The following is a 27,596-nucleotide window of genomic DNA, read 5'->3' as shown; positions in this document are numbered from 1 at the left end:
CAGCCCTCTGCCCGACACGTCAGCCCGCAAACAGAACGGGAGAGAAAAATCAGGCATGTGCAGGACCGGCTCCTCGCCTGCTGGCACTGCTCCGACCACTGGACCAGTTCTGGAGCACCCTTTCGGGTGAGGTCAGTTAGTGGGCTGGTCAAGTCTGCAAACCCGGGGGGTGAACTTCCGGTAGTAACCTGCCAGGCCCAAAAACGGCCTCACTTCTTTTTTCGTCTTGGGAGTCGGGCAGGCCGCAATTGCCGCTGTTTTATCTACAAACCCCGTTTCCATATGAGTTGGGAAATTGTGTGAGATGTAAATATAAACGGAATACAATGATTTGCAAATCATTTTCAACTTTAGAATTTGATGGCAGCAACACGTGACAAAGAAGTTGGGAAAGGTGGCAATAAATACTGATAAAGTTGAGGAATGCTCATCAAACACTTATTTGGAACATCCCACAGGTGAACAGGCAAATTGGGAACAGGTGGGTGCCATGATTGGGTATAAAAGTAGATTCCATGAAATGCTCAGTCATTCACAAACAAGGATGGGGCGAGGGTCACCACTTTGTCAACAAATGCGTGAGCAAATTGTTGAACAGTTTAAGAAAAACCTTTCTCAACCAGGTATTGCAAGGAATTTAGGGATTTCACCATCTACGGTCTGTAATATCATCAAAGGGTTCAGAAAATCTGAAGAAATGACTGCACGTAAGCAGCTAAGCTTGTGACCTTCGATCCCTCAGGCTGTATTGCGTCAACAAGCCACATCAGTGTGTAAAGGATATCACCACATGGGCTCAGGAACACTTCAGAAACCCACTGTCACAGACTGAGTACATACACTGCAGCAGGAGACCAAGAAAAGAGAGACAAAAGTTTGTTTAAAAAAAATAAAAAATATAGTTATGCTAAAATCTTTTATTGATCAGGTCAGAATTGTATTCTACAAGGTCTCATGTAAAGGTTGCAGCGGTGCTCTCAATTAGCAAGTACAAACAACAAAGGCAAAATAATATTCGGACACGGTTTAGCTCATTAACTCTAGAAAAGCCCTCCAACCCTGAGCCAGACTCTAGTCCTCCAAGCCCCGAATTTAGCGTGAACAAACGTGATCTAAACAAACCAAAGAATAAGAATCATAGCAACCACCGTAGCAACAACCAAAAACGCAAAAACAGGCAACATAGGTGAGGAAATACAAGGAAGGAACGATGGTGGTCTCGGGACTATTATGAGTAGAGTTATATTTAATGGATCACTGTGAATCATATATAAAAACACTATTTAACATTACAAATAGGGATGTCCGACAATACCGGACTGCCGATATTATTGGCCGATAAATGCTTTAAAATACCATCCATCCATCCATTTTCTACCGCTTATTCCCTTCGGGGTCGCGGGGGGCGCTGGAGCCTATCTCAGCTACAATCGGGCGGAAGGCGGTGTACACCCTGGACAAGTCACCACCTCATCACAGGGCCAACACAGATAGACAGACAACATTCACACTCACATTCACACACTAGGGACCATTTAGTGTTGCCAATCAACCTATCCCCACGTGCATGTCTTTGGAGGTGGGTAATATCGAAAATTATCGGTATCGGTTTCAAAATTATCGGTATCGGTTTCAAAAAGTAAAATTAATGACTTTTTAAAACGCCCCTGTGTACACGGACGTAGGGAGAAGTACAGAGCGCCAATAAACCTTGAAGGCACTGCCTTTGCGTGCCAGCCAAGTCACATAATATCTACGGCTTTGGCATACTTGATCAACAGCCATACAGGTCACACTGAGGGTGGCCGTATAAACAACTTTAACACTGTTACATATATGCGCCACACTGCGAACCCACACCAAACAAGAATGACAAACACATTTCGGGAGAACATCCGCACCGCAACACAACATAAACACAACAGAACAAATACCCAGAAACCCTCGCAGCACTAACTCTTCCGGGACGCTACAATATACCCCCCCGCCCGCCACCCCACCTCAACCCCGCCCACCTCAACCTCCTCATGCTCTCTCAGGGAGAGCATGTCTCAAATTCCAAGCTGCTGTTTTGAGGCATGTTAAAAAAAAATAATGCACTTTGTGACTTCAATAATAAATATGGCAGTGCCATGTTGGCATTTTTTTTATCCATAACTTGAGTTGATTTATTTTGGAAAACCTTGTTACATTGTTTAATGCATCCAGCGGGGCATCACAACAAAATTAGGCATACTATTGTGTTTATTCCACGACTGTATATATCGGTATCGGTTGGTATCGGTAATTAAGAGTTGGACAATATCGGAATATCGGCAAAAAAGCCATTATCGGACATCTCTAATTACAAACCATTTATTGACTTTCGTTTTAACCACTACCTATATCCCTGCAGAAGACCGTTAGTGACTCTGCATGAGACCATTTAAAGAGGACTTCCAAAAGTTGTATTTTCCCGTGTGTATTCTGATATTACTTTTGTTAGAAAATCAGTGTGTGGTAAAAACCACACACTGATTAACTTCAAGGTTTTTCTCCTGTATGTGATCTCTTGTGTCTTTCCATATGCTGCTTGTGAGCGTATCGTTTACCACAAACTGAACAACTGAATGGTCTTTCTCCTGTGTGCGTTCGAGCGTGTGTTTGCATAGACCGCTTGTTGGAGAAGCCTTTACAGCAAATTGAACAACTGAATGGTTTTTCCCCCGTGTGCGTCTGCATGTGTTGAATCAAGGTAAAGTTTCTCGAGAACGTTTTGCCACAGTTCAGGCAGATGAAAGGTTTTTCTCCCGTGTGTGTCCTCATGTGCGACTGCATGGTTCCGCTTTGAGAAAACCTCTTGCCGCAGTTTGAGCAAATGAACGGTTTTTCTCCTGTGTGTGTCCGCATGTGGTTGGTTAAATTGCCCTTTGTTACAAAGTATTTTGCACAAACTGAACAACCAAATGGTTTTTTTCCTGTGTGAGTTCTCATGTGGGTTTGCGCTTTACTTTTGTAGGAAAATCTTTTACCGCAAACTGAACAACCAAAGGGTTTCTCACCTGTTTGTGTAGTCATGTGTGATTTCCTATTTACATTAACGTGTGACGTTGTGTCCTCACTATCTGATAGTGGAGCTGAGATCTTGTCTGCTTGTGATCCTCCACAGTGGTCTCCATCAGCTTCTGTTGTCATGTGTTGTGTTGAGCTGCTGCTTGGAGGCTCCGCCTCTCTCTTCTCCTCACCTGGACTGTGATGAAGCTGTGAGGACTCGGGTGGTTTCTCTTCATGCTCTTCAGTCTTCACAGAGACAACAGTCAGTGGAAACTTGCTGAGATCATCCTCCTCCTGCCCGAGAAGACACTCTCCCTCCTGAGTGATCCACACTTCCTCCTCTTCCTCTTTAATGTGGGGGGGCTGCGGATCCTCCTGCTTCAAAGTGTGGCTCACTTCCATCGACTGAGGGCGAGGTTCTTCTTGAGGACCAAGCAGCTGCAGGACGTCTAAAGCAGAAATTGGAATTATTTTCATTTTCATTGTTTTGTTGGTTAGACCGGATGTGAAGCATAGCGCTATTATTGTGAAGCCGCCACCCGGACGTGTGTGACTGGTATGAGAAAAGACTTGACATGTTTTGACGATAGGCCCTGAAAAAAGTGACTCTAGATTTCCTCTTTGCCGTCTTTTTTCTGCTACTCCATTTTACTAAAGCAGTTCAAGTAACAACATACCTGCCAACTTTTGAAATCAGAAAAACCTAGTAGCCAGGGTCCAGGGGCCGCAGGCCCCGGTAGGTCCAGGACAAAGTCCTGGTGGGGGGTTCAGCTTCCCCCCCGGCGCAAAATGATTATTAGCATTCAGACAGGTTAAAATGTTGCTAAAACCATCACTTTTCTATCAGTCACAGTGACTTTTCAAAACAAAAATATTACAGCAAAAATCATATGGGTTGATTGACATGTTTATTCTGTAAGCTAACTTCAATAGTTTGAAATTATTTTGACAGTTAATGCCAGTTATCCTGTCAACCTTTCACAAGACTTCAATTTGTTGATTGAAAGTATAAACAGTATAAACACTTTTTACAGTAAACAAATGGTAAAACAGTACTAAACAATTCCATTTAAAAAAAAATTGGTGTCATTATTAACTTTCTGTCCAAGCTTGTATAATCTACTGCCTTGTTCAATTGTAAAAAATATTCTGTGCCTAAAATTCACATTTCTTTCACAATTATCATACTGTAAACATGGTAAGCTAACTTCATTAAAATTAATAGTCCTGTCAATAGCATGGAATTACAATTCAAATGTAGTTTTTTTGTAAGCCTTTCAAAATAATTCAAAATATGAAAAATTAATGACGATTAATTTAAGCCATCAGACACTTGAAAAGTGGCACATCACATCTCTAATGTAATCATTTGAACTTTTCAACAGAAACAGCACTGCAAAAATATTAAGGACATACTTCTGTATTTTGGTAGTTATGCTGTCAACATTTAACAAGATTTCTTCAACTTGGACTTGCAAGCATAAATAGTATAAACACTTTTAACAGTATAACAGTACTAAACAATTCCAATAGATAACATTGGTGTCATTACCTTTTTGTGGCTAAAATCCACATTTATTCTATCAGATTGATCATACTGCAAAAATGATATGGTAACTTTATGATACGTTTACCGTATTTTCCGCACCATAAGGCGCCCTGGCTTAAAAGCCGCGCCTTCAATGAACGGCATATTTCAAAACTTTGTCCACCAATAAGCCGCCCCGTGTTGTAAGCCGCATCTAACTGCGCTAAAGGAATGTCAAAAAAACAGTCAGATAGGTCAGTCAAACTTTAATAATATATTAAAAACCAGCGTTCTAACAACTCTGTTCACTCCCAAAATGTACGCAAATGTGCAATCACAAACATACGTATATCAACATGGACAGAGCTGCGTGAAAAAAGCCACCCGGCCTCTTCGCGTAAACTTAAACTTACCTTAACCACTCGCTCATCTTTTCTTCATCCATCCCTTCGAGTTAGCTTTTATGATGACGCCGGCTGGAAAGGTCTCTTTTGGCAAGGTCTTCCTTTTGAATATCACCATGGGTGGAAGTTAGCATGGCAAGCTAGAACCACAGTGAAGGATGACTTCTCATTCCCTGTGGTGCGAATATTCACCGTACGTGCTCCCGTTGTATCCACAGTGCGGTTCACAGGAATATCAGTTGCTGTGAAATACGGTAGTAATCCGTGTGCGGATGGAGAGATTGCGTCTTTTCATGAACCGGATCCTTGTCGCTTAGTAGGAGCCATTTTGTGGTCTTTACAGATGTAAACAGGAAATGAAACGTACGGTGATATCCGCGCGTTTTTTCTTCTTCTTCCGGGGGCGGGTGGTTGCTTACAGTAGAAGAAGAAGCGCTTCCTGTTCTATGGGGGCGGGTGCTTACCTTGGCGGTTGCTTGCGTAGAAGAAGAAGCGCTTCCTGTTCTACCGGGAAAAAAGATGGCGGCTGTTTACCTAAGTTGCGAGATCGAAACTTTATGAAAATGAATCTTAATATTTATCCATATATAAAGCGCACCGGGTTAAAAGCCGCACTGTCAGCTTTTGAGTAAATTTGTGGTTTTTAGGTGCGGCTAATGGTGCGGAAAATACGGTACTTCATTAAAATGTAATTCAATAGCATCATTAGCATGGAACTACAATTCAATTGCAGTTTTCAGTAAGCCTTTCAAAAGAATTGAAGAAGAATTAATGAAAATGAATTTGAGCAATCAAGACAGTTGTAAATGCAGCACATCACATCTTCCATGGTCACATCACAGTCAATCATTGTGACACAGCTTTGTTATTGTCCATGGTGCACCTCTTCGCTTTCTTGAGCTGCTCCTTTGAGTGGGTCATACTATGACATTGGCTTCCTGAAGCTGTCATCATCATCTTCCTGGTCATCGGCATTAGACTTGTGTTTTTTTGTCCCAACGTGGTCTTTTACATCGCTAATTCCTCCGTGTCCGATCGAAAAATCTTGTCTGCACGAGGTGCAATTGGCGTAGTTTTCACCCTTTTTGGAACGGATAATTATTCCCGGATAGGCTTTTGAATATTCTTCACGGAACGACTGCAGTTTTCTTTTCGGTTTAAGACTCGTTTGCGATTTTTCTCCGGCTGATTCCGCGATCGTTCGCTCGTTTGGAAACAATGGCAACTGGTGCCTCGTGCTTGGCGGCGGTGCTATAAATAGCCTCGCGCATGGCATTCGGAATGGCTCGATAGGAAGTTACGGGAAGCAGTGTCGATTGTCATTGTTGTTACGCGATTTCGTGAATAAAACTTAAAAAAAAAAAAAAAATTTTAATTACCGTATTTTCCGCACTATAAGGCGCACCTAAAAACCACAAATTTTCTCAAAAGCTGACAGTGCGCCTTATAACCCGGTGCGCTTTATATATGGATAAATATTAAGATTCATTTTCATAAAGTTTAGGTCTCGCAACTACGGTAAACAGCCGCCATCTTTTTTCCCCGTAGAAGAAGCGCGCGGTGCATGCTGGGATATGTGACGTTTCATTTCCATTTGTGTGTTTATGTAAAGACCCCAAAATGGCTCCTATTAAGTGTGTTGTCTGTCTAATTATAAATAATGCAGACGAGGCGTGTTAACTGAGTTCTCAACGTTTTCTCACAGCGTGCTCATAACCACATTCTAACTGCCAGCATACAACAACGCTTCTCAGGGCTACCGCGCATGCTCGTCACTATCGTTGCATGCTGGGTAGTGTAGTTGTTATATTTGCTAGCTCATAACAGCACATTGAGAGACACGCTTACGCGCTTAATTCAATACTCGCCGTCATTCCGGGTGGATTGACAAAAGACCTCCAGCCGCTAGATATTGGTGTCAACAGGGCATTCGAAGCTAGACTGCTAACTGCGTGGGAACAATGGATGACAGAAGGCGAACACACCTTCACTAAGACGAGGAGGCAGCGCCAGACGACGCCAACATCTGCCAGTGGATCGTAAATTTGCCCAACTTTTCACTTCGGACACCGAAGACGAAGGATTTACGAATGAAGAATAACTTCAGAAAGTGAGCGCTATGTTTATTTTGTGTGTTGTGACATTAACGTTCGAGCAACATTATGTTGCTATTGCTCTGCACTATTTTGAATTTTACTATGTTTGTGATTGCACATTTGCGTACATTTTGGGAGTGAACAGAGTTGTTAGAACGCTGGTTTTTAATATATTATTAAAGTTTGACTGACCTATCTGACTGTTTTTTTGACATTCCCTTTAGCGCAGCGTAGGCGCGGCTTATAGTCCGGGGCGGCTTATTGGTGGACAAAGTTATGAAATATGCCATTCATTGAAGGTGCGGCTAATAATCCGGTGCGCCTTATAGTGCGGAAAATACGGTAATGAAAAACCATATTTTTTATCACTGCAACCGTAACCCGGAATAGGTTGATGAAAACCGTACTAATTACGGGAAAACCGGAGTAGTTGGCAGGTATGCAACAATCTAAATATTATGATACAAACGCACTCAACTGTAATCCAAACACGGACTTGAAGCTCCCCCTCACTCCAAGCAGCAACGCCCGCCAATGATGTCGTCTCATGGCGACTAAAGGTAAAACTGTCTTGTCTCGTCCGGAGAACGACTTGCCATGGCTTTGGACTTGAGATTTCCATCAGTGCCCCCCTTCGTTGTGCCGTTCTGCTAGCTATTTTGAGCTTGTGGCTCAGCAGCGGTATCTGGACGCCATTACACACTTCTCCAAACTACAGAGCGGGCCGGAGTCAAAAACATTTATCGCGCGTTTAAAAAAAGATTGTTGTTAAAGGAACTTGTAGTTTGACAGCCCCTATTAGAGATGCGCGGTTTGCGGACACAACTGCGGAGCCCGCGGATTATCCGCGGGTCGGGCGGTTGAAATAAAAAAAAATTTGATTTTATCCTCGGGTCGGGCGTTTGAGATTTAAAAAAATTAGATTTTAAATAGATTCAGGCGGGTGGCAGTTAAACCAATTGGGAAATATATATACATAGTTAAATGCTGTTACCCACATACGAAAAACGAGCAGGCACCTGCAGCATATGCCACAACAGAAGAAGAAAAAAAAAAGATGGCAACGCCGGCAGCAAACGTGGTACGCGACAAACTAAAAAAGGGAATACTAAAGACCAGGGAAAAAAAAGGCCAGAAAAGTTCAGCGTGGACTCGTTTTTATGAGGTTGTAAATCAGGATGATAGTAATGCTGGCTACGTGATTTGCAAGAGCTGCGACGCTGTTTATGTCTACGACAGTCCCAAACCCGGGACATCTAACATGGTGCATCACATTTGTGCAAAACCCCGAACCTCCACAAACACCCTGAGCATGAGCAGTTTCGTCCGCCGTGATCCCAGAAGAGTGCCACAGGATGTTAAAACAAGATAGAACGCAGCTGCCTGCAGCAGTTTGAGTGGCGCGAGCGCGCTTGGAGGTGCGCTCAGCGCGGCTCCCAGATGATTGCGCACTGGTGTGCGTCTGGGCCGTGACAGCGTGGCACGCATTGAATGTCTCTGCTGCATTGGATCAGTCTCCTTTCTTTAACAGGCAAAAGCTTTATAACCTCACTAATGCCTTGCATCGTCTATATTAGATATATAACAACGGGTGGGTGCGGGCGGGTGCGGTTTTGATAAAATGTTAGTTCGGGTGGATGGCGGATGGGTGACGACTTTTGTGATGCGGTTGCGGATGAAATAATTGCCTATCCGCGCATCTCTAGCCCCTACATATACAAACCCCGTTTCCATATGAGTTGGGAAATTGTGTTAGATGTAAATATAAACGGAATACAATGATTTGCAAATCATTTTCAACCCATATTCAGTTGAATATGCTACAAAGACAACATATTTGATGATCAAACTGATAAACTTTTTTTTTTTGTTGCAAATAATCATTAACTTTAGAATTTGATGCCAGCAACACGTGACAAAGAAGTTGGGAAAGGTGGCAATAAATACTGATAAAGTTGAGGAATGCTCATCAAACACTTATTTGGAACATCCCACAGGTGAACAGGCTAATTGGGAACAGGTGGGTGCCATGATTGGGTATGAAAGTAGATTCCGTGAAATGCTCAGTCATTCACAAACAAGGATGGGGCGAGGGTCACCACTTTGTCAACAAATGCGTGAGCAAATTGTTGAACAGTTTAATAAAAGCCTTTCTCAACCAGCTATTGCAAGGAATTTAGGGATTTCACCATCTACGGTCCGTAATATCATCAAAGGGTTCAGAGAATTTTGAGAAATCACTGCACGTAAGCAGCTAAGCCCGTGACCTTCCATCTCTCAGGCTGTACTGCATCAACGAGCGACATCAGTGTGTAAAGGATATCACCACATGGGCTCAGGAACACTTCAGAAACCCACTGTCAGTAACTACAGTTGGTCGCTACATCTGTAAGTGCAAGTTAAAACTCTCCTATGCAAGGCGACAACCATTTATCAACAACACCCAGAAACGCCGTCGGCTTCGCTGGGCCTGATCTCATCTAAGATGGACTGATACAAAGTGGAAAAGTGTTCTGTGGTCTGATGAGTCCACATTTCAAATTGTTTTTGGAAACTGTGGACATCGTGTCCTCCGGACCAAAGAGGAAAAGAACCATCCGGATTGTTATAGGCGCAAAGTGTAAAAGCCAGCATGTGTGATGGTATGGGGGTGTATTAGTGCCCAAGACATGGGTAACTTACACATCTGTGAAGGCGCCATTAATGCTGAAAGGTACATACAGGTTTTGGAGCAACATATGTTGCCATCCAAGCAACGTTACCATGGACGCCCCTGCTTATTTCAGCAAGACAATGCCAAGCCACGTGTTACATCAACGTGGCTTCATAGTAAAAGAGTGCGGGTACTAGACTGGCCTGCCTGTAGTCCAGACCTGTCTCCCATTGAAAATGTGTGGCGCATTATGAAGCCTAAAATAGCACAAGGGAGACCCCCGGACTGTTGAACAACTTAAGCTGTACATCAAGCAAGAATGGGAAAGAATTCCACCTGAGAAGCTTCAAAAATGTGTCTCCTCAGTTCCCAAACGTTTACTGAGTGTTGTTAAAAGGAAAGGCCATGTAACACAGTGGTGAACATGCCCTTTCCCAACTACTTTGGCACGTGTTGCAGCCATGAAATTCTAATTTAATTATTATTTGCAAAAAAATAAATAAAGTTTATGAGTTTGAACGTCAAATATGTTGTCTTTGTAGTGCATTCAACTGAATATGGGTTGAAAATAATTTGCAAATCATTGTATTCCGTTTATATTTACATTTCACACAATTTCCCAACTCATATGGAAACGGGGTTTGTAGATGTGGGCGTATTTTGAAAGGTTTAGAGGCAAATATAACAGCAAACATGAAAAATAATAAAAAAAAATGGGATGGAGTGGAATTTTACACACTTAAAAATAATATATATTTTTAAAGATTTAAACTATTTATTATCAACAAGGCGTTACTGCACTTTATGACTTCACTTCATTTGTCACTCACTGTATTTAGAGAAGAAAAGATTGGAGGTATCAGTCCATCTTAGATGAGCTCAGGCCCAGCGAAGCCGACGCCGTTTCTGGGTGTTGTTGATAAACGGTTTTCGCCTTGCATAGGAGAGTTTTAACTTGCCCTTACAAATGTAGCGACCAACTGTAGTTGCTGACAGTGGGTTTCTGAAGTGTTCCTGAGCCCATGTGGTGATATCCTTTACACACTGATGTGGCTTGTTGATGCAGTACAGCCTGAGGGATGGAAGGTCACGGGCTTAGCTGCTTACGTGCAGTGATTTCTCCAGATTCTCTGAACCCTTTGATGATATTACGGACCGTAGATGGTGAAATCCCTCAATTCCTTGCAATAGCTGGTTGAGAAAGGTTTTTCTTAAACTGTTCAACAATTTGCTCACGCATTTGTGGACAAAGTGGTGACCCTCGCCCCATCCTTGTTTGTGAATGACTGAGCATTTCATGGAATCTACTTTTATACCCAATCATGGCACCCACCTGTTCCCAATGTGCCTGTTCACCTGTGGGATGTTCCAAATAAGTGTTTGATGAGCATTCCTCAACTTTATCAGTATTTATTGCCACCTTTCCCAACTTCTTTGTCACGTGTTGCTGGCATCAAATTCTAAGGTTAATGATTATTTGCAGAAAAAAAAATGTTTATCAGTTTGAACATCAAATATGTTGTCTTTGTAGTGCATTCAACTGAATATGGGTTGAAAATGATTTGCAAATCATTGTATTCCGTTTATATTTACAACACAATTTCCCAACTCATATGGAAACAGGGTTTGTATATACGTCGCACTGGATTATAAATCGCATTTTTGGGGGAAATGTATTTGATAAAAGCCAACACCAAGAATAGACATTTGAAAGGCAATTTAAAATAAATAAAGAATAGTGAACAACAGGCTGAATAAGTGTACGTTATATGAGGCATAAATAACCAACTGGTATGTTAACGTAACATATTATGGTAAGAGTCATTCAAATAACTATAACATATAGAACATGCTATACGTTTACCAAACAATCTGTCACTCCTAATCGCTAAATCCCATGAAATCTTCTTCCTCGGTGTCGCTTCTAAACAACTTTTGCCAACTCTGCCAACTCCAAGGGTATGCGCTGCTTCCTCTTGCCGTTTTCTGCTGCATATTTCACTACGCCCGGTTTGTAATCTGCAGTATGTGATTTCCTTTTCGCTGTCATTTTAGTTCAGCCCTTCTCAGTTTTTATAAATGACTGCCAATGTTGAAATGATCAATTTTTATAGCTACGGACGTAGTAGCAGGTAACATCCCATGACCCACAATGCACTTCTGCCATGGGGGCGGCATGGCGTAGTGGGTAGAGCAACCGTGCCAGAAACCTGAGGGTTGCAGGTTCGCTCCCCGCCTCTTACCATCCAAAAATCGCTGCCGTTGTGTCCTTGGGCGGGACACTTCACCCTTTGCCCCCGGTGCCACTCACACCGGTGAATTGAATGATGAATGATAGGTGGTGGTCGGAGGGGCCGTTGGTGCAAATTGCAGCCACGCTTCCGTCAGTCTACCCCAGGGCAGCTGTAGCTATGAAAGTAGCTTACCTACTCAGACCTACTCAGTGGCCTAGTGACCTACTCAGTGGCCTAGTGGTTAGAGTGTCCGTCCTGAGATCGGTAGGTTGGGAGTTCAAACCCCGGCCGAGTCATACCAAAGACTATAAAAATGGGACCCATTACCTCTCTGCTTGGTACTCAGCATCAAGGGTTGGAATTGGGGGTTAAATCACCAAAATGATTCCCGGGCGCGACCACCGCTGCTGCCCACTGCTCCCCTCACCTCCCAGGGGGGTGATCAAGGGTGATGGGTCAAATGCAGAGAATAATTTCGCCACACCTAGTGTGTGTGTGACAATCATTGGTACTTTAACTTTAACTTTTAACTTTACCACCACCAGGTGTGAATGATTGATGGGTTCTACATGTAAAGCGACTTTGGGTACTTAGAAAAGCGCTATATAAATCCCAGTTATTATAATTATTATGTCCCGCCCCCGCCAAATTTTTATTGGTTGGCGTGTGTGTGACGATTGCGGACATTCGCCTCGTCTCTCTATTTTACGGTAATGTGTTAATAATTTCACACATAAGTCGCTCCGGAGTATAAATCGCACCCCCGGCCAAACTATGAAAAAAATTGCGTTATAATCCGAAAAATACGGTAGTCAGTTTGCCGAATGTGCTTGAGTACGACAAACCTGTTTTGCTTTCGGTTGTGATTTTTTTCAAGTGTAAAATTGTGTTATTATATCTTTGTTTTATTCAACTTGGGGATTTAAAAGTTTGAATTCCAATTATAACGTTAAAATATACAAGAAAAAAACGCCGTCTCGTACTAGCAGTTTTTTACTATTTAGAATGCACAGTAAAGAGGAATAGGCATTCTCGTCCCACATAAGGAATGTGAAGGATGGACGAAAAAAATTCTAAAACAACGTGCAGGTCCTTTTTAATGAAGGATATTTTTGGGGGGAACGGTTGTGTTAAAAAGCAAGTAAATATCCACCCTGAGAAAGAACGTCATACCCAGGATGAACATCTGTTACATATTACATATACAGGGGTTCTTAACCTTTTTGACCTTTGGGCCTACATTTTTTTTTTTTTTTTTTTAATAATCTGGCAATAATTTAAAGGCCTACTGAAAGCCACTACTCCCGACCACGCAGTCTGATAGTTTATATATCAATGATGAAATCTTTACATTGCAACACATGCCAATACGGCCGGGTTAGCTTCCAAAAGTGCAATTTTAAATTTTGCGCAAAATATCCTGCTGAAAACGTCTCGGTATGATGACGCCGGCGTGTGACGTCACGGAATGTAGAGGACATTTTGGGACAGCATGGTGGCCAGCTATTAAGTCGTCTGTTTTCATCGCAAAATTCCACAGTATTCTGGACATCTGTGTTGGTGAATCTTTTGCAATTTGTTCAATGAACAATGGAGACAGCAAAGAAGAAAGCTGTAGGTGGGAAGCGGTGTATTGGGGCCGACTGCAGCAACACAAACACATCCGGTGTTTCATTGTTTACATTCCCGAAAGATGACAGTCAAGCTTTACCATTGGCCTGTGGAGAACTGGGACAACAGAGACTCTTACCAGGAGGACTTTGAGTTGGATGCGCAGACGCGGTACCGTGAGTACGCTTCCAAACATTGATCGCTTGCCCGTACGTGTGTGCCGCTATGTGCATGTCACGTACGTAACTTTGGGGAAATATATGTGCTGTATGAACTTTGGAGAGGTGAACGGTACTTTGGGCTGTGGGATTGAGTGTGTTGTGCAGGTGTATTGGCGGGTTATATGGACGGGAGGGGGGAGGTGTTTGTTATGCGGGATTAATTTGTGGCATATTAAATATAAGCCTGGTTGTGTTGTGGCTAATAGAGTATATATATGTCTTGTGTTTATTTACTGTTTTAGTCATTCCCAGCTGAATATCAGGTCCCACCCGCCTCTCACAGCATCTTCCCTATCTGAATCGCTCCCACTGCCCTCTAGTCCTTCACTCTCACTTTCCTCATCCACGAATCTTTCATCCTCGCTCAAATTAATGGGGGAATCGTCGCTTTCTCGGTCCGAATCGCTCTCGCTGCTGGTGGCCATGATTGTAAACAATGTGCAGATGTGAGGAGCTCCACAACCTGTGACGTCACGCTACTCGTCTGCTACTTCCGGTACAGGCAAGGCTTTTTTTATCAGGGACCAAAAGTTGCGAACTTTATCGTCGATGTTCTCTACTTAATGCTTTCAGCACAAATATGGCAATATCGCGAAATGATCAAGTATGACACATAGAATGGACCTGCTATCCCCGTTTAAATAAGAAAATCGCATTTCAGTAGGCCTTTAAGCGCCAATAAATATACAACTTCATCAATCGAGTTATACTTTTTGCACTTTAGCTCCGGACTTCTTCTGTTTGTTCGATATTGTCATTATTGCCACAAGTGGTGGAAGACTGTATTACAACTAAGTACCGCTGTGGCCCATACAGACCCACAAATATTTTAGGGCAATTGCTAGGAGACGCCCGTGCCCTATGGTTAAGAATTGTGGTTTTCGATGATAATCTGGATGTTGTGCTTACTTGGACTGTGATGAAGCTGTGAGGACTCAGGTGGTTTGTCTTCATGCTCTTCAGTCTTCACAGAGACAACAGTCAGTGGGAACTTGCTGAGATCAGCCTCCTCTTGTCGTTTATGTTTTCCTTCGGTGTGTGCTTGCATGTGTGAATAAAAATGATCAATATGAAGGAATTCTTTAGCACAAATCCAGCAGGTAAAAACTATTCTAGATGTTTCTTTCTTAAAGCTTTCAGAATGTTTGTTGTCAGTGTGAGTCCTCGTATCGCCTCCACAGTCTGTATGACTGCTCAAAGGGACCTCGGTGTCTTCACCCTCAGGAGAGTGTGACGTTGTGTCCTCACTATCTGATAGTGGAGCTAAGAGCTTGTCTGCTTGTGATCCTCCACAGTGGTCTCCATCAGCTTCTGTTGTCATGTGTTGTGTTGAGCTGCTGCTTGGAGGCTCCGCCTCTCTCTTCTCCTCACCTGGACTGTGATGAAGCTGGGAAGACTCAGGTGGTTTGTCTTCATGCTCTTCAGTCTTCACAGAGACAACAGTCAGTGGAAACTTGGTGGGATCATCCTCCTCCTGCCCTAGAAGACACTCTCCCTCCTGAGTGGTCCAACATTCCTCCTCTTCCTCTTTAATGTGAGGGGGTTGTGGATCCTCCTGCCTCCAACAGGAGTACCCCCCTGCTGCTGAAGGGGACGTTCTTCTTGAAGACCGTTCATCTGTTGGATGTCTGCAAGACATAACACAGACACACTTTAGCTCAGGCATGTCAAACATTATGTCATACTTGCCAACCCTACTGGATTTTCCGGGAGACTCCCGAAAACCTCCCGGGACAAATTTTCTCCCGAAAATCTCCCGAAATTCAGGCGGAGCTGGAAGCCACGCCCCCCTCCAGCTCCATGCGGACCTGAGTGACGTGTCAACAGCCTGTATTCACGTTCGCTTTCCCACAATATAAACAGCGTGCCTGCCCAAACACGTTATAACTGTAGAATGATCGAGGGCGAGTTCTTGGTTTCTTATGTGGGTTTATTGTTAGGCAGTTTCATTAACGTCCTCCCAGCGCGGTAACAACACACAACAACAGCAGTCACGTTTTGGTCTACCGTAAAGCAGTTTGTCTGCCGTAAACAGCAATGTTGTTGTAATTTATTGAGTTGGAGGCAATAACCAGGCGAGGTGATGGAAGTACGTCTCTTTACTGTAGACTTCAGAACAGACTCACACACTTGACGTCAGGTGCGCAACACCACGTAAATCGTTGGCCAACCAAAAAGTAACCCCAGTACGCTATAGCCAACATTCACCAGGAGATGGCAACAGACAAACATAGATCACTCTACTACATTTCTCCCCTTTTAGAAATGTAGAAGTGACTCAAAATAAATAAACAACCCAACCAAAAAATGCAGCAGCTCAATTAAAAAACAGTACTTAAGCCACATTCTTTGTTTTTTTTTAGAACTGAACTCTTAACCCTCAATTGTAAACAATAACATGCTTGTTATACAAACAGTATTTGTACACCTTTAACACAGATTTTTATACTGTCTTCAGAGATTCCGTTTTTTTGGTGGTACTTGAAACCATCTCTGCGCTGCTGACCCGTCACCGCTCGGGATGGTCTCCTGCTGGCCCCACTATGGACTGGACTCTCACTATTATGTTAGATCCACTATGGACTGGAATCTCACTATTATGTTAGATCCACTATGAACTGAACTCTCACTATTATGTTAGATCCACTATGGACTGGACTCTCACTATTATGTTTGATCCACTATGGACTGGACTCTCACTATTATGTTAGATGCACTATGGACTGGACTCTCACTATTATGTTAGATCCACTATGGACTGGACTCTCACTATTATGTTAGATCCACTATGGACTGGACTCTCACTATTATGTTGGATCCACTATGGACTGGACTCTCACTATTATGTTAGATCCACTATGGACTGGACTCTCACTATTATGTTAGACCCACTATGGACTGGACTCTCACTATTATGTTAGATCCACTATGGACTGGACTTTCACTATTATGTTAGATCCACTATGGACTGGACTCTCACTTATGTTAGATCCACTATGGACTGGACTCTCACTATTGTGTTAGATCCACTATGGACTGGACTCTCACTATTATGTTAGATCCACTATGGACTGGACTCTCACTATTATGTTAGATCCACTATGGACTGGACTCTCACTATTATGTTAGATCCACTATGGACTGGACTCTCACTATTATGTTAGATCCACTATGGACTGGACTCTCACTATTATGTTAGATCCACTTTGGACTGGACTCTCACTATTATGTTAGATCCACTATGGACTGGACTCTCACTATTATGTTAGATCCACTATGGACTGGACTCTCACTATTATGTTAGACCCACTATGGACTGGACTCTCACTATTATGTTAGATCCACTATGGACTGGAATCTCACTATTATGTTAGATCCACTATGGACTGGACTCTCACTATTATGTTAGACCCACTATGGACTGGACTTTCACTATTATGTTAGATCCACTATGGAGTGGACTCTCACTATTATGTTAGATCCACTATGGACTGGACTCTCACTATTATGTTAGATCCACTATGGACTGGACTCTCACTATTATGTTAGATCCACTATGGACTGGACTCTCACTATTATGTTAGATCCACTATGGACTGGAATCTCACTATTATGTTAGATCCACTATGAACTGGACTCTCATTATTATGTTAGATCCACTATGGACTGGACTCTCACTATTATGTTAGATCCACTATGGACTGGACTCTCACTATTATGTTAGACCCACTATGGACTGGACTTTCACTATTATGTTAGATCCACTATGGAGTGGACTCTCACTATTATGTTAGATCCACTATGGACTGGACTCTCACTATTATGTTAGATCCACTATGGACTGGACTCTCACTATTATGTTAGATCCACTATGGACTGGAATCTCACTATTATGTTAGATCCACTATGGACTGGACTCTCGCTATTATGTTAGACCCACTATGGACTGGACTTTCACTATTATGTTAGATCCACTATGGAGTGGACTCTCACTATTATGTTAGATCCACTATGGACTGGACTCTCACTATTATGTTAGATCCACTATGGACTGGACTTTCACTATTATGTTAGATCCACTATGGAGTGGACTCTCACTATTATGTTAGATCCACTATGGACTGGACTCTCACTATTATGTTAGATCCACTATGGACTGGACTCTCACTATTATGTTAGATCCACTATGGACTGGACTCTCACTATTATGTTAGACCCACTATGGACTGGACTTTCACTATTATGCTAGATCCACTATGGACTGGACTCTCACTATTATGTTAGATCCACTATGGACTGGACTTTCACTATTATGTTAGATCCACTATGGACTGGACTCCCACTATTATGTTAGATCCACTATGGACTGGACTCTCACTATTATGTTAGATCCACTATGGACTGGACTCTCACTATTATGCTAGATCCACTATGGACTGGACTCTCACTATTATGTTAGATCCACTATGGACTGGACTCTCACTATTATGTTAGATCCACTATGGACTGGACTCTCACTATTATGTTAGATCCACTATGGAGTGGACTCTCACTATTATTTTAGATCCACTATGAACTGGACTCTCACTATTATGTTAGATCCACTATGGACTGGACTTTCACTATTATGTTAGATCCACTATGGACTGGACTCTCACTTATGTTAGATCCACTATGGACTGGACTCTCACTATTGTGTTAGATCCACTATGGACTGGACTCTCACTATTATGTTAGACCCACTATGGACTGGACTTTCACTATTATGTTAGATCCACTATGGAGTGGACTCTCACTATTATGTTAGACCACTATGGACTGGACTCTCACTTATGTTAGATCCACTATGGACTGGACTCTCACTATTATGTTAGATCCACTATGGAGTGGACTCTCACTATTATCTTAGATCCACTATGGACTGGACTCTCACAACAAAATTGGACATAATAATGTGTTAATTCCACGACTGTATATATCGATATCGGTAATTAAGAGTTGGACTATATCGGATATCGGCAAAAAAAAAAGAAGCCATTATTGGACATCTCTAATATTCAGCAATGTACAAAGTAGAAAACACAGTTTTAAAGTATTGACACATTCGGGCGGTATAGCTCGGTAGGTAAAGTGGCCGTGCCAGCAACTTGAGGGTTCCCGGTTCGATCCCCGCTTCCGCCATCCTAGTCACTGCCGTTGTGTCCTTGGGCAAGACACTTTACCCACCTGCTCCCAGTGCCACCCACACTGCTTTAAAAAATGTAACTTAGATATTGGGTTTCACAATGTAAAGCGCTTTGAGTCGCTAGAGAAAAGCGCTATATAAATATAATTCACATTCTCCTAGAGAACACACAGGCCTGCTAGCCGGCTAACGCTAGCACGTTAGCTTCGAACAACATCTCACGTAAATAAAATAAATAATGTTTAAAAAATATATCACTTACATTACCTCATTAGCCACATGCACTTTAGAGGAGTCAAAGGTTTTCTTCCAATTGTTACACCGGCAAATCTTAAATGTGACTTTCTGTTATGTGGCTCGGCAACGCGAGTGTGCACCAATCATTAATGTCCCAGGGAAACACAAGTTGGCGAACACTCGTTCCACGAAGACGCCAAAACAAGATGGCGTTTGACGGATATTATGGTTATTATCGTTCTTAACTAGTACATGTTCACATATATGTGTGTCTTAACGGGTTGAACGTCGTTAATAATTGTTAGTATGCGTATACATTAGTCTGAGCCCACGTGGACGCTGTTCGTGTTTCGCTAGTTAGCCTAGCTTGTTAGCTGCTAACAAAGTCGCGGGAATTCGTTTTTATCATTCAGGGAATTGAACTCAAGTCACTGGGGCTGAGAGGCGGATATGTAATCCATTCAGTCACGCTTGTTTGTGATTGTGTGAAAATGTGCGACAGCACTATAGCAGAATACGAGGAGGAACTTTGTCCAACAAAAGAGGAGAAGGAGCGACAACATCAACTACTGGACGCTGTTTTCAAGAAACATCAAGTTGTGTTACACAGAACAGGTTTGTTGACTTCTTACTCTCACATCTTCACCAATTTAAATTTTGAATATTAACATAATTCCTAAACAGTGTTGGGTTAGTTCATGGGTGTCAAACTCAAATTTGGCCCGCCGTGTAATTTCATTTGGCCCTTGAGGCAATATCAAATTAACATTAGAGCTGGCATTCACCGCTAATACTCATACTTGCCAACCCTCCCAATTTTCAGTGCCCATCTCAACCATTCTCCCGAATTTCTCCCGATTTCCACCCGGACAACAATATTGGGGGCGTGCCTTAAAGGCACTGCCTTTAGCGTCCTCTACAACCTGTCGTCACGTCTGCTTTTCCTCCATACAAACAGCGTACCGGCCCCTTTCACATGATATATGCGGCTTCTACACACACATAAGTGAATGCAAAGCATACTTGTTCAACATCCATACAGGTCACACTGAGGGTGGCCGCATAAACCACTTTAACACTGTTACAAATATGCGCCACACTGTGAACCCACACCAAACAAGAATGACAAACACATTTCGGGAGAACATCCGCACCGTAACACAACATAAACACAACCGAACAAATACCCAGAAACCCTTGCAGCACTAACTTTTCCGGGACGCTACAATATGCAAAAACCTGTATGTACCTTTCAGCATTAATGGTGCCTTCACAGATGTGTAAATTACCCATGTCTTGGGCACTAATACACCCCCATACCATCACAGATGCTGGCTTTTCAACTTTGCACCTATAACAATCCGGATGGTTCTTTTCCTCTTTGGTCCGGAGGACACGACGTCCACAGTTTCATAATATGAATGTTTTAAGTAGTTTTGGGATGAAGAGTTATTTTAATGATATTTCAATTTTGGATAGAACTATGTCATTACAAGGTTCTGATTCAGGCTAAGGTTTAGGTGCATTAGGCCAACATGTATACAGAAAAATGGTTACTTACTTCTTACTAAGCTACATGGCACCTTTGGACAGTTCTGATATGACTTTTAGGAATGTTCCGGCTCATCTTTCCAAACGCTTTTCAAATTGCCCCCTCCTCAAAATTCCAAGCCTTATTTTTAGTCACTCTTCTGCTTTTGAAGTACCGTATTTTCTGCACTATAAGGCGCACCGGATTATAAGGCGCACTGTCAGCTTTTGAGGAAATTGGAGGTTTTTAGGTGCGCTTTATGGTGCGGAAAATACGGTAAATTTAGTGGCTGGGACAAAATTAACTATTTCCTGTGCTTTTCTTGGTTGTTCAGTTCCACACTTTTAACACGGAGACAAATAATCTCTTTGTGTTAACAGTGTCAGTCAAAAAATATTCATATTTTCCTTCTTTTTTTTTTAACCGACAGATGTCAAGCAGCCCCCACACATTAAAGAGGAAGTGTGGACCACTCAGGAGGAAGATGATCTCACCAAGTTTCCACTGACTGTTGTCTCTGTGAAGACTGAAGAGCATGAAGACAAACCACCTGAGTCCTCACAGCTTCATCACAGTCCAAGTAAGCACAACATTCACATATCATCTAATACGACGTTTGTAACACACTTAACATTCTCTCCCAGGGTGGAGGTATACTTGCTTTTTAAAATGACCATTTAAAAAATGTGCTTTATTAAAGGCCTACTGAAATGCGATTTTCTTATTCAAACGGGGATAGCAGGTCCATTCTATGTGTCATACTTGATCATTTCACGATATTGCCATATTTTTGCTAAAAGGATTTAGTAGAGAACATCGACGATAAAGTTTGCAACTTTTGGTCGCTGATAAAAAAGCCTTGCCTGTACCGGAAGTAGCAGACGAGTAGCGTGACGTCACAGGTTGTGGAGCTCCTCACATCTGCACATTGTTTACAATCATGGCCACCAGCAGCGAGAGCGATTCGGACCGAGAAAGCGACGATTTCCCCATTAATTTGAGCGAGGATGAAAGATTTGTGGATGAGGAAAGTGAGAGTGAAGGACTAGAGGGCAGTGGGAGCGATTCAGATAGGGAAGATGCTGTGAGAGGCGGGTGGGACCTGATATTCAGCTGGGAATGACTAAAACAGTAAATAAACACAAGACTCTATTAGCCACAACACAACCACTTATATTTAATATGCCACAAATTAATCCCGCATAACAAACACATCCCCCCTCCCGTTCATATAACCCGCCAATACAACTCAAAACACCTGCACAACACACTCAATCCCACAGCCCAAAGTGCCGTTCACCTCCCCAAAGTTCATACAGCACATATATTTCCCCAAAGTCCCCAAAGTTACGTACGTGACATGCACATAGCGGCACGCACGTACGGGCAAGCGATCAAATGTTTGGAAGCGTACTCACGGTACCGCGTCTGCGCATCCAACTCAAAGTCCTCCTGGTAAGAGTCTCTGTTGTCCCAGTTCTCCACAGGCCAATGGTAAAGCTTGACTGTCATCTTCCGGGAATGTAAACAATGAAACACCGGCTGTGTTTGTGTTGCTGCAGCCGGCCGCAATACACCGCTTCCCACCTACAGCTTTCTTCTTTGCTGTCTCCATTGTTCATTGAACAAATTGCAAAAGATTCACCAACACAGATGTCCAGAATACTGTGGAATTTGCAATGAAAACAGACGACTTAATAGCTGGCCACCATGCTGTCCCAAAATGTCCTCTACAATCCATGACGTCACGCGCTGACGTCATCTTACCAAGACGTTTTCAGCAGGATATTTCGCGCGAAATTTAAAATTGCACTTTAGTAAGCTAACCCGGCCGTATTGGCATGTGTTGCAATGTTAAGATTTCATCATTGATATATAAACTATCAGACTGCGTGGTCGGTAGTAGTGGCTTTCAGTAGGCCTTTAATCATCAACAATGTAATTTTCCTTACCTCATGTGGTCAAATGAAGGCAAACATTCAGTATGGCTACTGTTTCTTTACCTTCAGCAGCGCTCTTGTCAGCATATTTTAAAGGGTTAATGGTGAAATCATAAAAAACATACAGTAAAGGCCAAAAGTTTGGACACACCTTCTCATTCAATGTGTTATCTTTATTTTCATGACTATTTACATTGTAGATTGTCACTGAAGGCATCAAAACTATGAATGAACACATGTGGAGTTATGTACTTAAAGGCCTACTGAAAGCCACTACTACCGACCACGCAGTCTGATAGTTTATATATCAATGATGAAATCTTAACATTGCAACACATGCCAATACGGCCGGGTTAGCTTACTAAAGTACAATTTTAAATTTCGCGCGAAATATCCTGCTGAAAACGTCTCGATATGATGACGTCAGCGCGTGACGTCACAGATTGTGGAGGACATTTTGGGACAGCATGGTGGCCAGCTATTAGGTCGTCTGTTTTCATTGCAAATTCCACAGTATTCTGGACATCTGTGTTGGTGAATCTTTTGCAATTTGTTCAATGAACAATGGAGACAGCAAAGAAGAAAGCTGTAGGTGGGAAGCGGTGTATTGCGGCCGGCTGCAGCAACACAAACACAGCCTGTGTTTCATTGTTTACATTACCGGAAGATGACAGTCAAGCTTTACCATTGGCCTGTGGAGAACTGGGACAACAGAGACTCTTACCAGGAGGACTTTGAGTTGGATGCGCAGACGCGGTACCGTGAGTACGCATGCAGCTGCGGCTTCCAAACATTTGATCGCTTGCCCGTACGTGCGTGCCGCTATGTGCATGTCACGTACATAACTTTGGGGACTTTGGGGAAATATATGTGCTGTATGAACTTTGGGGAGGTGAACGGTACTTTGGGCTGTGGGATTGAGTGTGTTGTGCAGGTGTTTGAGTTGTATTGGCGGGTTATATGGACGGGAGGGGGGAGGTGTTTGTTATGCGGGATTCATTTGTGGCATATTAAATACAAGCCTGGTTGTGTTGTGGCTAATAGAGTATATATATGTCTTGTGTTTATTTACTGTTTTAGTCATTCCCAGCTGAATATCAGGTCCCACCCGCCTCTCACAGCATCTTCCCTATCTGAATCGCTCCCACTGCCCTCTAGTCCTTCACTCTCACTTTCCTCATCCACGAATCTTTCATCCTCGCTCAAATTAATCGTCGCTTTCTCGGTCCGAATCGCTCTCGCTGCTGGTGGCCATGATTGTAAACAATGTGCAGATGTGAGGAGCTCCACAACCTGTGACGTCACGCTACTCGTCTGCTACTTCCGGTACAGGCAAGGCTTTTTTATCAGCGACCAAAAGTTGCGAACTTTATCGTCGATGTTCTCTACTAAATCCTTTCAGCAAAAATATGGCAATATCGCGAAATAATCAAGTATGACACATAGAATGGACCTGCTATCCCCGTTTAAATAAGAAAATCGCATTTCAGTAGGCCTTTAAGGGAATGAGGTATTAACAGAGAGAGAATTAAAAGATGGGAAAAACTTAATTAAAAATTAAGTTTAAATAAATAGAAAACCTAAATGATCAACAAGGCAGTTTTCCTTCCGTTAAAAGGTCGAAATGTGGTTTTGATTTTTTTTTTTATTAATATCCCAGCCCTAACATGTAGTCTTTCATTTATTTTAAATTATATCTCTATACTTGATGGTGTCCACAAATGAGTCCTTTCCTAGTAAATATGAATTTAATTTTCATAGTTTAGCAGTGATTTTTTTATTGATTGTGTTTCATTTCATTTTAAATTATTTTAATTAAAAAAAACATTATTTATTCTGTAGATGTCAAGCAGCTGCTTGGTCGCCAAGAAAACCCTTCCCCTCAGTCACCGGAGGGGAGCTCCACTTTGAAGCAGGAGGATTCACAGCTCCCCCACATTAAAGAGGAAGAGGAGGAATGTCGGATCACTCGGGAGGGAGAGTGTCTTCTAGGGCAGGAGGAGGATGATCTCACCAAGTTTCCACTGACTGTTGTCTCTGTGACGACTGAAGACCACGAGGACCAGCAGACAAAGTCCTCACAGCTTCAACACAGTCCAAGTGAGGAGAAGAGAGCTGTGGAACGTCCAAGCAGCAGCTCAACACAACACATGACAACAGAAGCTGATGGAGACCACTGTGGAGGATCACAAGCAGACAAGCTCTTAGCTCCACTATCAGATAGTGAGGACACAACGTCACACGTTAATGTAAATAAGAAATCACACATACAAACACACACAGGAGTAAAACCCTTTGGTTGTTCATTTTGTGATAAAAGATTTCCCGACCGAAGTAAAATGCAAGCACACATGGGAACGCACACAGGAAAAAAAACTTTTCCTTGTTCAGTTTGCGGCAAACACTTTCCCAACACAAGTAAAATGCAAAGACATTTGAGAACGCACACGGGAGAAAGACCTTTCAGTTGTTCAGTTTGCGCAAAAGACTTTGTTCGAAACTGTCATTTGACTGAACACATGCGGACGCACACAGGAGAAAAACCTTTCATTTGCTCAAACTGCGGCAAACGGTTTTCTCAAAGCAGAAGGATGCTGACACACATGAGAACACACACGGGAGAAAAACCTTTCATTTGCTCAAACTGCGGCAAGAGGTTTTCCAAAAACTCCAATTTGACTCAACACATGAAAACGCACTCGGGAGAAAAACCTTTCAATTGTTCAGTTTGCGGGAAAAGATTCTCCAACAAAAGATACATGCAATCGCACATGCAAATGCACACAGGAGAAAAACCTTTTTGTTGTTCGGTGTGTGGTAAAACGTTCTCTGACAAACGTAATATGCGTAAACACTTGAGAACACACACGGGAGAAAAACCCTTCGGTTGTGTATTGTGCGGTAAAAGATTCTCGGACAAAAGTAATATGCAAGCGCACATGAGAATACACACCAAAACAAAGACTTTTGGAAGTCCTCTCTGAATGGACTCCTGATGATGTTTGTGATGAAGGTGGTTGATCCATCTGTTAACGACCGCTTTTGTGACCAACTTTTCCTTTGGGTCGCTGAAAGGTGAAAGTGGATTTTTGAAGCTTGTATGTACAAAGATGCCGGGATTTAGACTGTTTTGTGTATTAGAAACACTGGCTCCTTGGTAAATATGTAGATAGTGTTGCGTTTTGGACCAGTTGTTCCTCCCAGGGAATTCAAGTCACAATTCGCTCTCAAGTTCTTTCCGACACTTAAAGCTGAGTTGAAAAACCACCAGAGACAGAATAGGTATTTTGTTGTATATATTCTCAAAGCTTTGACAATATACATTTTAGATTGAGACCCTAACCCTAGAACCTTCTATCCCGCACACCCAAAATGGTCTCCCTTCCCAACGCCAAAAACCTCTCTTCCCTTCCACCTCCCTAGCCATAACAAAAGCACAACGTCTCCCTAGCCATAATACATTCCTAAGAACTCAAGGTTAACACACAGAGTTTGCTTGCTGACAGAGCATCAAGAGAAGAAGTGGAAAAGACGAGCTGTTTTCAAATATGACAAAGAAACGGACGAAGTACAACTTAAATTTGGATATATGTAAATATCTGCCTCCGACAATAGATAGATAGATAGTACTTTATTGATTCCTTCAGGAGAGTTCCCTCAGGAAAATGACAATTCCAGCAGCAGTGCACAGAATGGAGATATAATTTCAAAAGTAAATAATAAATAATGGGGGTGTATATTATTGTTTTGCATCGCCTGTCATCCTAGCAGTCTTGCACTGAACAGGCTCCTCTGGCTACTGATAACGGTATACACAGAGTGACTGGCATCATCCACGATGCTCACTAGTTTTCCCACAATCATGTGGCAGTAAAGACAATGTGGCGTATAACTAAGTGTTTAATAAAGTGGTCAAACAAAGTTACATACAGCAATCCAAATGTTGTCCTCCTATTTCCTCACTTGCGCAGGTGAATGCACATCCAATGGATACTTTCTGTAAAGATATAACACAGCCACACGTGACCAGCACCTCCCTTTAACCCTGCAAACAGACCCACTCACACACTGATCCTCAAAATCTTTACCCTGTTTCTCACACCTCAATAATTACTACGCAAATGGGAGAGCGTTTAGTATGTTTTCCTGTTTAACAAATAACTGTCCATGGAAAGTGAAGGTCATTTAAATATTTATTTGAAATCTAGAATAAGTAAAAAAAAAAAAATTATAAAGCGCTTTTCACAGATAAAATCACAAAGCGCTGTACAAAACAGAGGTGAAGTAAAACAATTCAATTAAAATTAAAGCTGCAAGCAGCGTTGGTCGGGCCCGCGTATTTGGCAGGTGCTAGTCCTAAGTGTCCCAATACTTTTGTCCAGTTTTAGTCCCAAGTGTCCCAATACTTTTGGCAAGTTGTAGTCCTAAGTGTCCCAATACTTTTGTCAAGTTGTAGTCCCAAGTGTCCCAATACTTTTGTCCAGTTTTCGGCCTAAGTGTCCCAATACTTTAGTCCAGTTTTCGGCCTAAGTGTCCCAATACTTTTGTCCGGTGGTAGTCATAAGTGTCCCAATACTTTTGTCTAGTGTACCTACCTTGTCTGCATTGTGTGGGCACGCTGGTGCTTCCTGCTTTTAAGCAGCCATCTTAAAAAAACAGCAGCGCGGCAGCATCAGCGCAGCGGGTCTTTGAAGGGTCATAAAATCAAAACCGGAGCAGGTATTAAAACGCTGTTCTGTTATTTTATACACAAGGGTTTAATCTCACTCCTATGTTAGTTTGAAGCCGAAACGACAAACGCGCTCAGAGGAGATAGTTTTTGAAGGAAGGTGACCGGTTTTTACAAAAAAATTGTTTTGAAGGGGGAATAGCAAACTTCCTGTTGATTTTTGCTGGGGGTTGTCAATTTATGAAATGTAGGTC

General features: G+C 42.4%; 6 protein-coding genes across 10 annotated transcripts in view; 4 read left to right on the top strand and 2 right to left on the bottom strand.

Moving 5' to 3' along the window:
* LOC133575681 (uncharacterized) overlaps positions 1-27,596 on the top strand; it is a 515,078-nt gene that overhangs the window by 112,379 nt on the left and 375,103 nt on the right. The gene's annotated exons all lie outside the window — the stretch shown is intronic.
* The window catches only part of LOC133575689 (uncharacterized), a 302,477-nt gene that overhangs the window by 23,130 nt on the left and 251,751 nt on the right, over positions 1-27,596 (top strand). The gene's annotated exons all lie outside the window — the stretch shown is intronic.
* The window catches only part of LOC133575686 (uncharacterized), a 208,620-nt gene that overhangs the window by 86,770 nt on the left and 94,254 nt on the right, over positions 1-27,596 (bottom strand). The window lies entirely within an intron of this gene.
* Positions 2,027-27,596, bottom strand: part of LOC133575760 (uncharacterized) — a 551,361-nt gene continuing 525,791 nt past the window's right edge. For 3 of the 4 annotated variants that reach the window (XM_072912164.1, XM_072912162.1, XM_072912161.1), the window contains 2 exons: positions 14,690-15,151; positions 2,027-3,482 (listed from right to left, as the gene is read on the bottom strand). In XM_072912164.1, the coding sequence (XP_072768265.1) occupies positions 2,524-3,482; positions 14,690-15,151 (1,421 nt within the window). In that variant the 3' untranslated portion in view covers positions 2,027-2,523. Of the gene's footprint in view, positions 3,483-14,689; positions 15,409-19,232; positions 19,370-27,596 lie in introns of those variants that run through there. The other variant, XM_072912163.1, reaches the window with a different exon arrangement.
* Positions 19,388-27,118, top strand: LOC133575745 (uncharacterized). The gene is made up of 2 exons (XM_061928559.2): positions 19,388-19,817; positions 24,516-27,118. Exons 1-2 carry the CDS (start codon positions 19,694-19,696, stop codon positions 25,655-25,657), a joined length of 1,266 nt encoding a protein of 421 aa, XP_061784543.1. The 5' UTR covers positions 19,388-19,693; the 3' UTR covers positions 25,658-27,118.
* Positions 21,196-27,596, top strand: part of LOC133575750 (uncharacterized) — a 197,249-nt gene continuing 190,848 nt past the window's right edge. The window contains exon 1 of the mRNA XM_072912183.1: positions 21,196-21,313. The gene's annotated coding sequence lies outside the window, so the exon portion shown is untranslated. The remainder of the gene's footprint in view (positions 21,314-27,596) is intronic.

This window comes from Nerophis lumbriciformis, linkage group LG33, assembly GCF_033978685.3.
Source record: "Nerophis lumbriciformis linkage group LG33, RoL_Nlum_v2.1, whole genome shotgun sequence".
Lineage (NCBI taxonomy): Eukaryota > Metazoa > Chordata > Actinopteri > Syngnathiformes > Syngnathidae > Nerophis > Nerophis lumbriciformis.
This window is presented reverse-complemented; position numbering and strand designations above follow the sequence as displayed.